The sequence below is a fragment of the Felis catus genome, chromosome B2, assembly GCF_018350175.1.
Source record: "Felis catus isolate Fca126 chromosome B2, F.catus_Fca126_mat1.0, whole genome shotgun sequence".
Classification (NCBI taxonomy): Eukaryota; Metazoa; Chordata; class Mammalia; order Carnivora; family Felidae; genus Felis; species Felis catus.
This window is the reverse complement of record NC_058372.1, coordinates 142597628-142611621: the sequence shown is the minus strand read 5'-3', so window position 1 is coordinate 142611621 and position 13994 is coordinate 142597628. Positions and strand designations below refer to the sequence as shown.

The window sequence follows — 13994 nt, the reverse complement described above, 5'->3', positions numbered from 1 at the left end:
TTCTAGGGGGTTGGCCTGCTGGTGGCCCTGTGAGCTCTGGCCACAGACCTTCCTCTTCCAGGCAAGTAAGAGGTCACCAAACGCATCATGGGATCACGCGTTCCCTCGTCCCCCTCCACCCTCCTCTCTTCCATAAGCCCCACTTTATTTCACTTAAATCTCCTGTAAGCACCTCAAGCGCCTGCCCTTGATCCCTTATCTTGCTGGGCAATAACTCCCTGCTTGGGAGCCGGTGCGCATTCACGCAGAGCCTTGTAGGCCCCAGCGCCTTGAGATGTGCTCTTGGTTCTCCTAAGGAGCCATACTCCCAACCTACGTGCAGGCGGTCAGGGGAACATTCCCTGCTCCAGACAGGTGGCAGCGGGGTGGTTTGCACCAGGGGGACTGTCCAGACCACCAGCCCCCTGGGAGGAAAGCCCCAGGGCTGGTGTCCTCAGAGCCTCGCAAAGTGGACATCAAAGGCGTGGTGGCCTCTTTGGCCCCTCACTTCCGTTCCAAGTCATAGGTTCCAAGAACCCACTCCCCAGGCTGAGCTTCCCAGATCCTGGAAAGTCACTGGAGCATTGCAGGCTCAGCGGGTGGCAGAAAAGGAAATCGTCATCCCACCTGTTGCTCTGGAGACAGTGACACGGTGACAGATGAACATTCGTGGGGCTGGAGGCCACCTACCTTCTTGGGCCTCTTTGAGCTTTCTCGGCCCTGCAGGGAAGACCAGTTTGGCCCGGACTGCAAGTTCTCCATTATTTGGAAGAATGCTGTCTTTATGTTTCTCTGCCTGGGGCGAGAGACAGAAGCACAGGCAGGATTCCTCAGCCCCCAGAACTTTCTGGGCTCCTCTAATTGTCCCCCTTCCCCACTAGCCTTACCCCTGCAAAGCCTCTGCAGGTTGGGGAGTGCGCTGGGGTGGAGTGGACATGCCCATGGCGGGACTGGTCCTTCCTGCCTTTGTGGGGACTCTCCATTCCCACTCCACTGCCCTGAGCACACTCCCCTGCATACCCGGTGGCTTCTCTGGTCTGGAGTGATTTTGCCAGACTACAAGCCAATCCTATCTTTAACCCTGAGGGGCAGAGGAAGGGTCTAGATTCGTCCTGCAGCAAGAGGAATGGTTGCCCAGGACAAGGACTCCTAGGAGAGGGTGGGGCCAGCCCCTGTCTACACTGGCCTCTAGGTCTCCTGGCTGCCTCACACACAGGCAGCTGGCCCTCGGGTGCCTCCACCCTCACTAATGGGGCAGGCCTGTGAGCAGGACCCTCCCAATCCAGCAGGGTGAGCCGGGGTGGAGGGAGGGGTCGCACTGTCTATTAGCTGGTATTAGGAGGGATGTCTTTTAGCCTGGCACCTTCTCTTCCCACCAGCCTTGGTGGTGGCTAGTCTTGTCCCTAAGCAAGGGGTCCTAGAGGGAAGACAGGCAGGGCACCCAAGTACAGGATCCTGGGGGAAAGCACATCTGGCAGGGAGAATCAAGGAAGCCTTCATGGAGGAGGTGGGATTTCAGCTAAGTCTTAGGCAGACCTTGGACAGGAGAAAGCATTCCAAGCAGACCTCCCAAGTGGATGTCTGCGGGCAAACTAGGCTCTGAGAAGGGTGAGCGTAAGGTGCCAGGATGTAGATACCGAGCTGCGCAGAGCAGCACAGAGAGCAGGTGGCTGGAGACCCTTGCGGTTTGACCTGACTGAAGCCGGGAATCAGAGAGACGGCGAATCAGCCTCCCCGGCTTCTGAGAGGAAACGGCACACAGGACCTGCCCCGGCCTGGTAGAAACTCAGCCTCACTGCCAGACTTTGGGGCAATTGGCACACCTGTAGTCATTTCTTAGATGACAGGGCCCCACGCTCCTCCTCCCCTATGACCTCATCCGTACCCTCTCCCAACCTTGGATCTTGGCACAGAAAGTAAAAAGCAGCTGCCCGGAAAGGTGAACCTTTCTCCCCTGGCTCTCCTCTTACCTGCGTGGCCTGTGAGCAGACCCCTAAATCTATCAGCTCCTCCTCTCCTGGCCTCCCCAGCGCCCCACCCTGAAATCCCTGCTGGTCAGGGCAGCCCCGGCCCTGCCGAGAGCATCTGGCCCAGCTTTTTTCAGCTATTACTGTTCTGGGAGTGCCTGGGTCGGGCATCTAGAAACAATACCTCACAGCCTGCATGACAGGGGGCGGTCTGACTGGTGCAGGCAGTGGACTCTGGCTATGGCAGCGGGGAGCCAAGGGCTCCCCTGCTGAAACCAAGTGATCCCGAATTCAGGGGCAGCCTGTGGCCCGCAGGGGAGGCCTCAACCCCGAGACCTGACCCAGGCTGCTGTTTGGGCTACGCTGAGGAAGGGGCTCTTGGGTACTCGGCACAAACCTGAGCAGGTAAAGATCCCTCAGCCCAACCCCACCCCGGAGATCGCAATATGAAGCCTCTCCTCCGTGGGACGTTCCTATCTAAGAGTCACAGCCAAGGTTTCCTGGTAGGTTTTCTCTTCTCCAATCCCTTTGAATGGGTTTCGTTTTCACAGTGGGAGTGGGGTAGCTCAGTCCCAAACCACACATCACCTTGGCCCTCAGCGGATACCAGCAGAAACACTGCGTCGAGCTGTCTTCAAAGTCCCATGTGGCCAGAGGAATGGTCACCTCTCCAAGAAACACCCTCCGGGTGAGCGTGCCCAGGTGCCACACGGAGACCTGCAGCCGCCGGGTCACCAGCTGGGCGGGCTCCACCCGGTACTGTGGAGGCAGAACAGAGGCGGTCAGTCTGGGCCCCCAGCCCACACTGCCCCCCCTCCCCTGGGCCACACGGGCCTTCCTCCCACAGGCTGGAGCCGGGGTCCTGATGGGGTCAGGATGTGCTGAGCAGCTTGGAGCGGGGGTGAGGGGTGTCTCTGCTTTCTCAAGCACAGAACAACTCCCCTCCCCAGCTAAGTGGCCTGTGCTCAGCCCCAGGGAGGGGTGGGGGGGTGGGAAGAGTGGGTTGCTAAGTCCTCTCTCGCTGTCAAGTTCTGTCCCCAAGGCAAGGACGAAAGTCCCCATCCAGCTCAAGTCGAGATCTGTCCCAGCTTAGGATCTGAACTTGCCTGGCTAGGATTGTCCCAAAATACTGAAAACAAGGTTTTTGGGTTTTGCTGTTGTTGGTTTTTTTAATGTAAAGCATGAGTTTTTAGCATGGGCATTTGCCTAGACGGGCCCGTGCCAGCACTCAGGGTCACACAGTATTTCTTGACCATCCTCCCCTTGCCCCCACCCCCCCCCCAGAAGCCTCAGCCCAGACGGAGGCCAAGAAAGCTTGCGCCTCCCCTCCAGTGAGGGTGGGCTTCTGCCCCCATGGGGACTAGAGGCCAAAGGCCCTGTGTGAGGGTGCCCTGTGCCCCTTCCCGAAGGCCAGGGACACGGCCAGGCTTCCCAAGAGCCGCTGACTCCACTCAGCCTCTGACAGCCTGTTCCAAGCTTCTTTGTTGGATTTTCTCAATAACAACAAAAGTCAAACTTTACTGAACCCTTGTGTGGCACCAGACTTTTAGCTACATTGCTCCTTACCCCTCGGGAGCACCCGAGGTGAGTATTGCCATTCACCAATTTACAGGGGCAACAGCCAGTCTTAGGGCTTCCTCATTGGGGGCCCAGCAGGCCAGACCTCGGATCTGCCCTGCAGACCTCGGGAGCCTGCTCTCTGCCATGTGCTGCCTCCACGACAACGTGTTGAGGGTGTGCTCCTGTCACACTGCGGGGCGGGACCCTCACACCCACTTACAGCAGCCGCGCACGTTTCCCTGAGTCGCGTCTCCTGACCACCGTTAGTGCCCTTCCAGGTAGATGATGGACGAGAGGGAGGGGAAGTGGGCCCAGGCCGGTGAACAGCCCCCGCTCAGGCCGGGCTGCCTTCCGCCCTCGCCCCCCCTTTTCTTCCCTCTGGGATTATCAGCGCCCATTGTGGTCGGAAGCCACATCCCTCTACTGCCTTGGGCTGATTCTCGGTCTGTCTTCCCTCAAGTCCATGGTCCGTTTCTGACTCTGCCCTGCACTCCTTCCCCAGTCTGTCCTTAAACTCTAAATTAACCTGGTTATTCCCTTCATGGCCACTCTGTGAGGGCTGACCGCTCACGGCGCCGCACCTGCTCCCTCTGAGAAAGAATCGTCCCAGGGAGGGCAGGTGACTGTCCCCCATGTGATCTCCATCCACCCTGTGTGCAGAAAGCCCTGTCCTCCACTCCCTCGGGAACGCAGACCTGCTCCTCAGGTGCTCACACACGAGCGCCCCTCCTCCCCAGCGACCAACGGGACTGCTCCCTTTGGTCCACTAAGTCGCTTTTGCAAACAAGACCTGTTCCCATCAACATGGTACATCCGCGAGGCGGTCCTGGCAGACCGTGGGGTTGCTACAGCCTCCCCTGGGCGCCCAGCCCCACGAACGCAGACCGCCGCTGTCCGGGGGCACCCAACACCTCCCAGATCAGGGGTCGCATTCCATCCTTCCCCGGCCCCCTACACTGGTCTTCAGGTGGGGTGCCAGCAGCCCTGGGGTGCAGGACGGCTTCCCTTCTGCTTAGAAAACCTTGAGGATCAGCTTCTAGATCCTCAGTTTGCACAGGAATGTTCTTGAAACTGGCGGAGGACAGTTCTCACACCCCAGGCTCTCTCGGTGTCTTGCCCACGGTTGGATGAACCTCCCGCGTGCTAAACACAGAGATCATCCGAAACACTGATTTCTGAAAACTCTCAATGATTGCTCCGCTTCTCTCCCCCCCCCCATCTTTGCTGCCTCACATGCCTTTCTGTGAAAAGTAAGGTTTGGCCCGTGTCAGGATGCTCTGATTTGAGAACAGATGAGGGACACGGATTCTCTTCAATGTATCCGGAAAGTTTTCCAGGACAACCGAAACATTTACCATCTACTGGGTAGAACCAATGGATACAAATTTTAGGTGTTTTGAGATTCTGCATGCATTTTATTTTAATGTTTATTTCTGAGACAGAGAGAGACAGAGCATGAGTGGAGGAGGGGCAGAGAGAGAGGGAGACACAGAATCTGAAGCAGGCTCCAGGCTGTCAGCACGGAGCCTGACGCGGGACTTGAACTCATAGACCGCAAGATCATGACCTGAGCCGAAGTCGGACGCTCAACCGACTGAGCCACCCAGGCATGCCCCCTGCGTGCATTTTGAATAAGGTGGCTAAAACTTTAAAAATCAAACTATATATTTATCTAAAATATAGTCAATCCTCCTCTTTGTCTCATTTCATAAAATGTGAAATATTTATCTGTTTAGTACAAAACACCTTAAACTTGTAACATGTGGTTTTAGATAAGAACTTACAATGTGTGAGGTGGTACACAGCTGTTCAAAACTCTTTCAGCAGATATGTGAGCAAAACCACCTGAAGACCAGTCTCTAGCGACTTGGTACCAGAGGGGTCCTAGACCGGTGATCCGTTAAACCCCACCCACACCTGCTGAACCACGGGCTACTTTAAAAAACACCCTTTGGCGGGGTGCCTGGGTGGCTCAGTCAGTTAAGCTTCCGATTTTGGCTCAGTTCGTGATCTCACAGTTTGTGGGTTCGAGCCCCATGTCGGGCTCTGTCGGATTCTGTGTCTTCCTCTCTCTGTCTGCCCCTCCCCCGCTCACATTCTGTCTGTCTCTCTCTCTCTCAAAAATAAATAAAAACATTTTAAAAAAATTTTTAAACCATCCTTTGGGGAGTCCTATGAACATAAATCTTGTGGAGGTCTGCTAGTCCCTTGTGAGTTAGAGTTGTCCTTCTGAGTACTCTCTATGCCTCGGTTTCCCCACTGGGAAACGAGGATTGCAATACCTAGCTCAGGGGGTATAGAAAATACTTGGCCGCAGCAGGGACACAGAAAACAGTGGCTTTTATTACTTAACAAATGGGACTCATGTCAGCTGGCCAGATGGTTCCTGGCCGGGCATTCAGAAGTGTCCCTACTTGCCAAGGAAGGCAAATCAGGCCCTCTCCTGGTTCAGGTTTAACAATGCGGTCCCTGGGATGCCCAGCGCTGACTGGGTATGGCCCAGCGCATCTGGACTGTTCTTCTAGCACGGAGCCTCCCACATCTAGCTCTCAGCCGATGCCGGACATCATCTCCACCCGTCGACCCCAAATCCCCAGAGTCACTTTCTAGCTCTGCCCCACATCACAAATCGTGATTTCTCAGCACCAAAGTGAAAATCCAAACAATTCCTCTGTACGATGTTTTTCATAAGGTGACTATTTTTTTTTTTTTTTCCATAAAAGCAGCAGCCTGGGGTTGCCAAGTGATTACGATAAAGGAGCACTTTGATGAAGACGGTAACTCAGCAGAGGAATACACAGGGTACCCGGCCGAGAAGTCCCTCTCTGAGAGTCATCAAAATTCAGTAGGACAAACCAGTTTTAGGGCTTGGGAGGCAGCCAGGTTCTTTTCCACCGTTTTCTCAGAAATCATTAATCAAATGCCTTCTCAAGTCCAGCACACTCTGCACTTTTCCTGTACAAAGGCTGCCATTTAGTTTCTACCGACCTGTCACTGATTGACAGAGGCCTGCAGAAACGTACAAGTGTCTGTTACTTATGTTTAACTGACTCAAGAGTTTCGAAGAACACTCTGCTGAACTCTGGCCCCGTGTGCCCAGCCTGGGACGGGGGACTTAGCATGTGAAGATTTGTCCAGCAAGTACCTTCAAGGTCTCTTGGAAGGTTGGGTCCACGGTGTTCCTTTGGACTCCAGTCTTGCGTTTTCCCTGGGAGGATCTGTCAGGCAGCAGGTAGGTCTTCACGTACCTGGTGGCCAAACGCAGACGGGACAGGGTGAAAGCTCAACCAGGGGGTGGGGGTGGGGGACAAAGGGATCAGGAGGAGGAGAATCACACATCAGCATTTTCTGTACCCTGCTTCCCGCTGGATTTGAGGTTGACAGGGCTTGGTGGCCTCCCCTGACGGGGAACAATGATAGTGCTGGGTATACGGCTTCTGGTTTACACAGTCTTTGGCCATAATCCTCTGGAATGTTCCTGGGGGTGGGAAGCTCCCCTGCTTTCCTCACGCCCTACCCCTAGAATCTACATCGCTCATTCCTCGCCATTTGGTAACAATCCTGGAACCAGAGGCTGGGCTGCTGAGGCTGCACGAGTGACAGAGTCTCTGACCGCCTGGGTGTGGAGGCCCCGTGCCAGCTCGTCCTCCCTCCACTGATTGCTTCCTCCAACCCGCCAAAAAAAAAAAAAAAAAAAAAGTAGAAATAGAAAGTACATGCCTCACACTTTACTTTTCCCTTGTGGGGCCTCTCCTCCCGCATTCGGCCCATCCCCTGAAATCCTGTCCAGAAGGACCCCTCCCTCCAGGGAGGTCCCGAGACTGTCCTGGTGATGCTCTGGCAATTTTGGTAACAGCAAGGACCCTCCCATCGCCAGGCGCGCTCCCCACAGGCTTGACTCTCCCGAAGCAAAACAGACCAGTCACATCTTGCTGTACGGAACCTCTTATTAGCATATAACATCCTTTATCTTTTATGATCTTTGTTGCTTTAAAGTCTATTTTGTGTAGGGCACCTAGGTGGCTCAGTCGGTTGAGTGACCAACTTTGGCTCCGGTCACGAGCTCACTGTTCGTGGGTTGGAGGCCCACATCGGGCTCGCTGCTCGCTGCTATGGATCCTCTGTCCCCTTCTCTCTCTTTGCCCCTCCCCAACTCATGCTCTCTCAAAAATAAGTAAAAAAAATTTTTGAAAAAAAGTCTATTTTGTGTGATATTAGCACAGCCCCTCCTGTTCTCTTCTGGTTACTATTTACATGGAAGATCTTCTGTTTCTGTCTTTGGATCCGGAGGGAGTCTCTTGTAGAGGGCACAGAGCTGTGAGACACTGAGGGTCCCTGGGAACTAGCCCCAAGCAAAAGATTGTGCACCTCGGGCACTTTCTGTCAGCTGCAATTGTTTTTGTTTTTTTTAATGTTTATTTTTGAGAAAGACAGAGTGTGAGCGGGAAGGGGCAGAGAGAGAGGGAGACACAGAATCCGAGGCAGGCTCCAGGCTCTGAGCTGTCAGCACGGAGCCCGATGTGGGGCTCGAACTCACGAACCATGAGGATCATGACCTGAGCTGAAGTCGGATGCTTAACCGGCTGAGCCACCCACGTTCCCCTGTCAGCTGCAATTGTTAAACTCCTTCCCTTGCAAAGTGGAGCCAGGATGTGGCCCCATGTACAAGCTGGACTTAAAGCAGAGGACCCCAGCTCCAAAAAGCACCAACAAGCAGCCTGAGTTGCCTTCCAACCGATCACGATGAAGTTACTTTCTCTGTAGAAAGGGGCCTCCCCTGCTCCCCCCTCCTCCTGTTTCGTGAGGCCAGCCTCTTCCCTGCACAAGGCCATCAGCCCAACCGCTCTGTTAGTGCCGTCTCTCTCTTCAGCTCGAGCTGCGGCCCCAGTAAAGCCTTGCCTGCACTTTGATTGTGGGGTCCAGCCTTGTTTCTATTGTTGTCGGGCCCAAGAACCTGATCCTGGCAACCTTTGGCTCTTATGTTTTTATCCATTCTGACAATTTCTGTCTCTAAATCATTGACATTTGAAAGTAACTCTGATAAGGAGGGACTTCTTCTGTCACTTGCCATTTGTTTCTATCTTCTAGCATCAGTGTCCCTCACTACCTGCGTTATTGTATTCATTCTTCGTATTTAGCTCAATTTTGTGGTGAAATGTTTAAATTCCATTCTCATTTCTTTTCATAGATGTTCTTTTTTTTTAATGTTTATTTTTGAGAGAGAAAGAGTGGGGGGTGGGGCAAAGAGGGGGGCAGAGGATCAGAAGCGGGCTCTGCACTGTCAGCAGTAAGCCCTACCCGGGGCTCAAATCCACGAACCACGAGATCGTGACCTGAGCCGAAGCCGATGCGCAAGGGACTGAGCCATCTAGGCGCCCCCCTCGGTTTCTTTATAGTGCCAACCTCACCTCTGTGCATTGCCGAGGTCACAGAATTGCACCTTTCTACACTGCGTGACCAAAGTCACCAACTAATCATTCCTTTAAATGCATTCCGCTCTTAAATTAGTTTAAAAAACAATGTGGAGTTACAAACGAAAGTTACAGCAACAGTGAGAGATGAATAATTAAAAATATATATATTAGTCTCTTAAGTCTTGTGGAAAACAAACAGTGGAAGCACATGCCACGGTTAAATAATACTTGCTTTTATAATTGCCTGTGTCTTTGCTTTTCCTGAGGTCTTTGTTTCTTTGTAGGTCTTTGAGTTACTGTCTGGTATCCTTCCGGCCCACCCTGCAGGGCCCCTTTAGAGCATTTCTTGCAAGACAGAAATTTCTAGTGTTAACAAAGTCCCTTGGCTTTTGTTTATCCAAGAATGTCTTAGTATCTGCCTCAGAACAGAAACCTAAAGAACAGCTTTGCTGGCTATCGGGTTCTTGGTTGACAGCTTTTTTTTTTTTTCCTTTTAGTACTTTGAATATATTTCCTTACTGCCTTCTGGCCTCTATAATAGCTGATGAAAAATCTGTGGGTAACCCCCCTGAGGACCCCCTTTGGATCCCAGTAACTGGAGGAGATACAGTAATGGCTGCCCACCTCTGTGTCTGTGCCTCTGTGATCAGAAGCGGCAGCCTGCAGTCAGAGCACAGATCCCTGATATTTGGAGGACAGATATCCCACGTGGACTCCTGTGAGAGATGTGTGAGCTGCTCCAGGAACACTGGCATGGCTATGGCTGCGAGTGAGGGATGGGTAGCTGCTATCCTGCTAAGAACTGACATTGACTGAAATTGACCTCGATGTCCCCTCCAAGGCTTCCTCTGGAAGTTGCCAGCCTTCACTAGACTCCAGAGTTCCAAAATAGTTACATCGGACAGATGGTACCAGTGCGATTGTTGTCTGCAAAGGGAGACCGATTCCTGGTGCTTCCCACCCTGCCACTGTCCCAGAATCCTCTCTGGGCTATTTTTCCTTGAAAAAGCATGGAGTTTTGTTCTAGCAGGCATTTCACTGATGGGCAAGTCAGTTTGCCCCTGGCAAGGTTTGATTTTGCTCAGCTGGGGTGAGTTACGGTAGCCCTTACTCTGGGGCTGGAGAGGTCCTACTGCTGTGTCTCCCTGACTGCCCTGGGTGTTTAGCAGTCTCCACTCTGGCTGCTCAGAGCTCCCATCTTCCCCAGCACTGAGCCACACCCAGTGGCTCACCAGCAGCCACTCTGTGACAGACCTCATGAAATCTTGTCCTGTGTGTTAACAGCTGAGTATTTGGCCCAAACCTCAAGGGGGTCCCTATTGTGGATTTTTAGGTCTGCTTGTCTGTGTACTTCATGTCTCACTTGCTTCCTATCTGTTGAGTGTTCATCATGTTCTAGACATTGTTCTGAAGGCTCAGTAGGGGCAAATTCAGGGAAACACCACAACAATCCTTTGAAGTAGGTGCTATTATTATTCCCATGTTACAGTGAGGGAACTGAGGTATCGAGAGGTTGAGTGGCTTGCCCAAGGTCAAACTGCATACATGGTGGACCAGGGTTCAATGTCCATCCTCTCAACCGCCTCACTATAGTCCTTCTGAGAATTACGGCAGAGGCCCAGCATGCATGCACAGTCAAGGGCTGAGTAAATGTCTCTGACTGGACTGGAGTCTGAAAAACGGACAGGATCAGGGTTGCTACTTGTAGCAGTGGCATTGGGAAGGCAGTCCCAGAACAAACATGAGGAATGCCTCTGTTTGGAAAAGTCAGGGCAATAGCTTTGAAACAACGACTATTCCAGGTTTCCTAAGCATAAGGTATAAGTTGGGGGGATAACAGAAGACACTAGCAAGACAAGAAGGACCCTGTTTTGGAGAACCATGAGTGCGACAGTGATGTACTTCATCTGTGCTTCGTGTCTACCCTGAAAGTTTCAGAGCAGAGGAGAGTCTGGTTGGACCAACAATCTATCCCCCCTCCCTAACTGGTAATAAAAAAACCGTGCTCAAAGTTTCCCATGTAGGCAAGAGAAAGACAAAGATGTGGTCCTTAACCTTAAACCATACACAGAAAATCAATTCCAGTTGTAATGTGAAAGGATCTAAGTATGAAAACATTCTAATAGATGAAAATAGAGAAGAAGAGATTTATAACCTTCAGTTTTTCTGCAAACTCAACAGGCAGACATTTTAAAGGAAAAGACTGATAAAATGGACATCAAATTCTCTGCAAGGAAAGCTATCATAAACAATGTTAGAAAACAAGTAACTCGGGGCGCCTGGGTGGCGCAGTCGGTTAAGCGTCCGACTTCAGCCAGGTCACGATCTCGCGGTCTGGGAGTTCGAGCCCCGCGTCGGGCTCTGGGCTGATGGCTCGGAGCCTGGAGCCTGTTTCCGATTCTGTGTCTCCCTCTCTCTCTGCCCCTCCCCCGTTCATGCTCTGTCTCTCTCTGTCCCAAAAATAAATAAACGTTGAAAAAAAAAAAAAAAAGAAAACAAGTAACAAGTAGAAGATATGCAAAATACACATAACCAATGAAGAATGGGTTTAAAAAAACTCCCACCCTCCTGTAAATAAATGACAAAAATGACAACCCGATAGAAAAATGGCAGAAGATAGGAATGGGACGTTCACAGAAGGTGACCCCTAAGTGTCTAAGTTGCTCATCTTTCTTAGTAATCAGGGAAATGCACACTAAAAATTAAAGTGATATCCTTTCATAGCAGTTGGGAAAAAAAAAACCCACCTTTTTTTAAAGAAAGAGAGCACCACAGGGGAGAGGGGCAAAGGGAGAGAGAGAGAATCTTAAACAGGCTCCAGGCTCAGCACAAAGCCCAATGCATGGCTCGATCCCATGACCTTGGATTCATGACCTGAGCCGAAATCAAGAGTCAGACGCTCAACTGACTGGGCCACCCAGGTGCCCTGGAAAAAATCTTTAATCTGTTTACAGATTGTGTGAGACAGGTTTTTGGTTTGGTTTTTCCTGTATGGGAAGTCAAATTTCCCAACAGCATGCATTGACATTCATCTTTTCCACACTGCACTGATTTCTAATAGCCCCTTGATCCTAGAAACTCCCAAATATAGCTTAGGTCTGCATCTGGACCTCTGATTCTGTCAGTTGACCTACTTATCTATCATTGCATCAATAGCACATTGTTTGAATTAGTGCAGCCTTAAAATAATTCTTGTTATGGCTTTTTAGTTTAGTTTTTGTTTTTGTTTTTTTACAATTGTCTTGGTTTATTTTCGACTTTTACTTTTTTTTTTTTTTATTTTTTTTTTCAACGTTTATTTTATTTTTGGGACAGAGAGAGACAGAGCATGAACGGGGGAGGGGCAGAGAGAGAGAGAGACACAGAATCGGAAACAGGCTCCAGGCTCTGAGCCATCAGCCCAGAGCCCGACGGGGGGCTCGAACTCACGGACCGCGAGATCGTGACCTGGCTGAAGTCGGATGCTTAACCGACTGCGCCATCCAGGCGCCCCTCGACTTTTACTTTTCTATATAAACTTTAGACCCAATACGCCTATCATCTAATGTCAAGACTTAGAAAAAGAAACTTACGGATTGCACTTTTTCTTCTTTTCCTCTCCATAGGCAAGATTCTTACAGGCCTTGATGCATATTTCTAAAGAGCAGGTTTTGAAGCAATAACGAATGGCAAACTCTATTTCTCCAGTGACATTAGCATTGTCAAAATTTCCCATCTCTGTACAAGTGCTGTTAATGCTAAGTAGACTTGCCTGAAATCAAGAATGACAGATACAATAAATTAGTTCACAATTAATCCTTTTGTTGTTGTTGTTGGCAGTTCTGGCTTCAAGATCTCAAAAAAAAAAAAAAAAAAATCACACAAAGCAAGCATCCTGACTCACAGTAAGTTAATAATACACCAGTTTGTACTTTGCCAAAATAAGTTGCCACACATTCTTTCCTAAGGAGATGAGAAATCCTCAGAAAGTCTGGTCTTGCCCAGCTTGCACAATCTCATTCTTTAACACAAATCAGTTGGGATAAAGTGGCTGATCTCCGTAATTCTGCAAAGATAAGTCTCAGGAGAGCAGATAATACCCATGGCAGGAACAGCCACGTGGAGAGCCAGAGAGCAGGCCTGCCAAGCACCATGACTGGGAGTCCCATAGGGCTAGATTCAAAGGCTTGTTCTGCTAAGGGAGCGACATCAAAGTCTAAATGGAAAAATTAACACTAGTCTCCTTGGGTTACGGTAAGGAGTAAATGGAATGAAACGTGTGAAGTATGTAGTCAAGAACAAGAGTAATTGTGTTTCGATTTTTATGGGTACCTAAAATGAGAAACAAAACTGCCACCATAAGTGAAAACGCTGTGAGCTTACATAACATAGACAGGTCGCGTGGGACGCCTGTGCCTAAAAGACAAACGAACTGCTGTATCACTGTTAAATTGGTTTCAATATTTGCCCCATTCACATGCAAAAATCTCAGTGCTGACTATGAAAATAGAGGGGGGAAAAATGATTTCCACTTCTAATTCCCAACAAGTTCCTCCACACCGTCAAACATCCCGAAAAGAAACGAAGAAGAAAGTCCGGGGCTTTCTCGCCCGCTAGAGAGAGCGCCGAGGCGAACCAAACGAAACCAACAGCTCATCCGAGGACCCGAACCTGAGTTAACTAACGTCAGGAACACAACCAACTTCGCCGCACCCCGTCACCGGCTCTGGAGGGCAGGTGGGTGCTCAGCCGCCCACATCCACACCATTGTTGGAATGGAACACAATCTTGAAATCTCGCATCCAGACAGGCAGGGAGTGGGGAGACAGCATGAAGCAATGAGGCGCACAGCAGCGAAGAGAGACAGGTCGGGACGCTCGGCGGAAGGCGGGCTCCGCTGGTGAGCAGAACAGGGGTGTGGATCGCAGGTGCTAAAAAGTTCCGACAATTAAAATGGCATTCGTCCCGTGGCTCACTTTGGGCCACGTCAGACTAAGTTGTATTATAGCAACTTTTCTGCCGAGAACAGACGGAAAACTGAATTAAATCACAAGCAGCTTCATGGCCATTGTAGAGCTACCAAGACAGCCAGGGA

The 13994-nt window shown here is 50.9% G+C and overlaps 1 protein-coding gene and 1 long non-coding RNA gene across 9 annotated transcripts in view; one reads left to right on the top strand and one right to left on the bottom strand.

The window, feature by feature from the left end:
* The window catches only part of SYTL3 (synaptotagmin like 3), a 94023-nt gene that overhangs the window by 3230 nt on the left and 76799 nt on the right, over positions 1-13994 (bottom strand). For all 8 annotated transcript variants that reach the window (XM_019831441.3, XM_045058310.1, XM_019831440.3 and 5 more), the window contains 4 exons: positions 12493-12671; positions 6652-6754; positions 2535-2705; positions 670-775 (listed from right to left, as the gene is read on the bottom strand). In XM_019831441.3, the coding sequence (XP_019687000.3) occupies positions 670-775; positions 2535-2705; positions 6652-6754; positions 12493-12671 (559 nt within the window). The remainder of the gene's footprint in view (positions 1-669; positions 776-2534; positions 2706-6651; positions 6755-12492; positions 12672-13994) is intronic.
* Positions 6221-13994, top strand: part of LOC109500010 — a 34391-nt gene continuing 26617 nt past the window's right edge. Inside the window, exon 1 of the long non-coding RNA XR_002157644.3 lies at positions 6221-6738. This is a non-coding gene — a long non-coding RNA (uncharacterized LOC109500010). The remainder of the gene's footprint in view (positions 6739-13994) is intronic.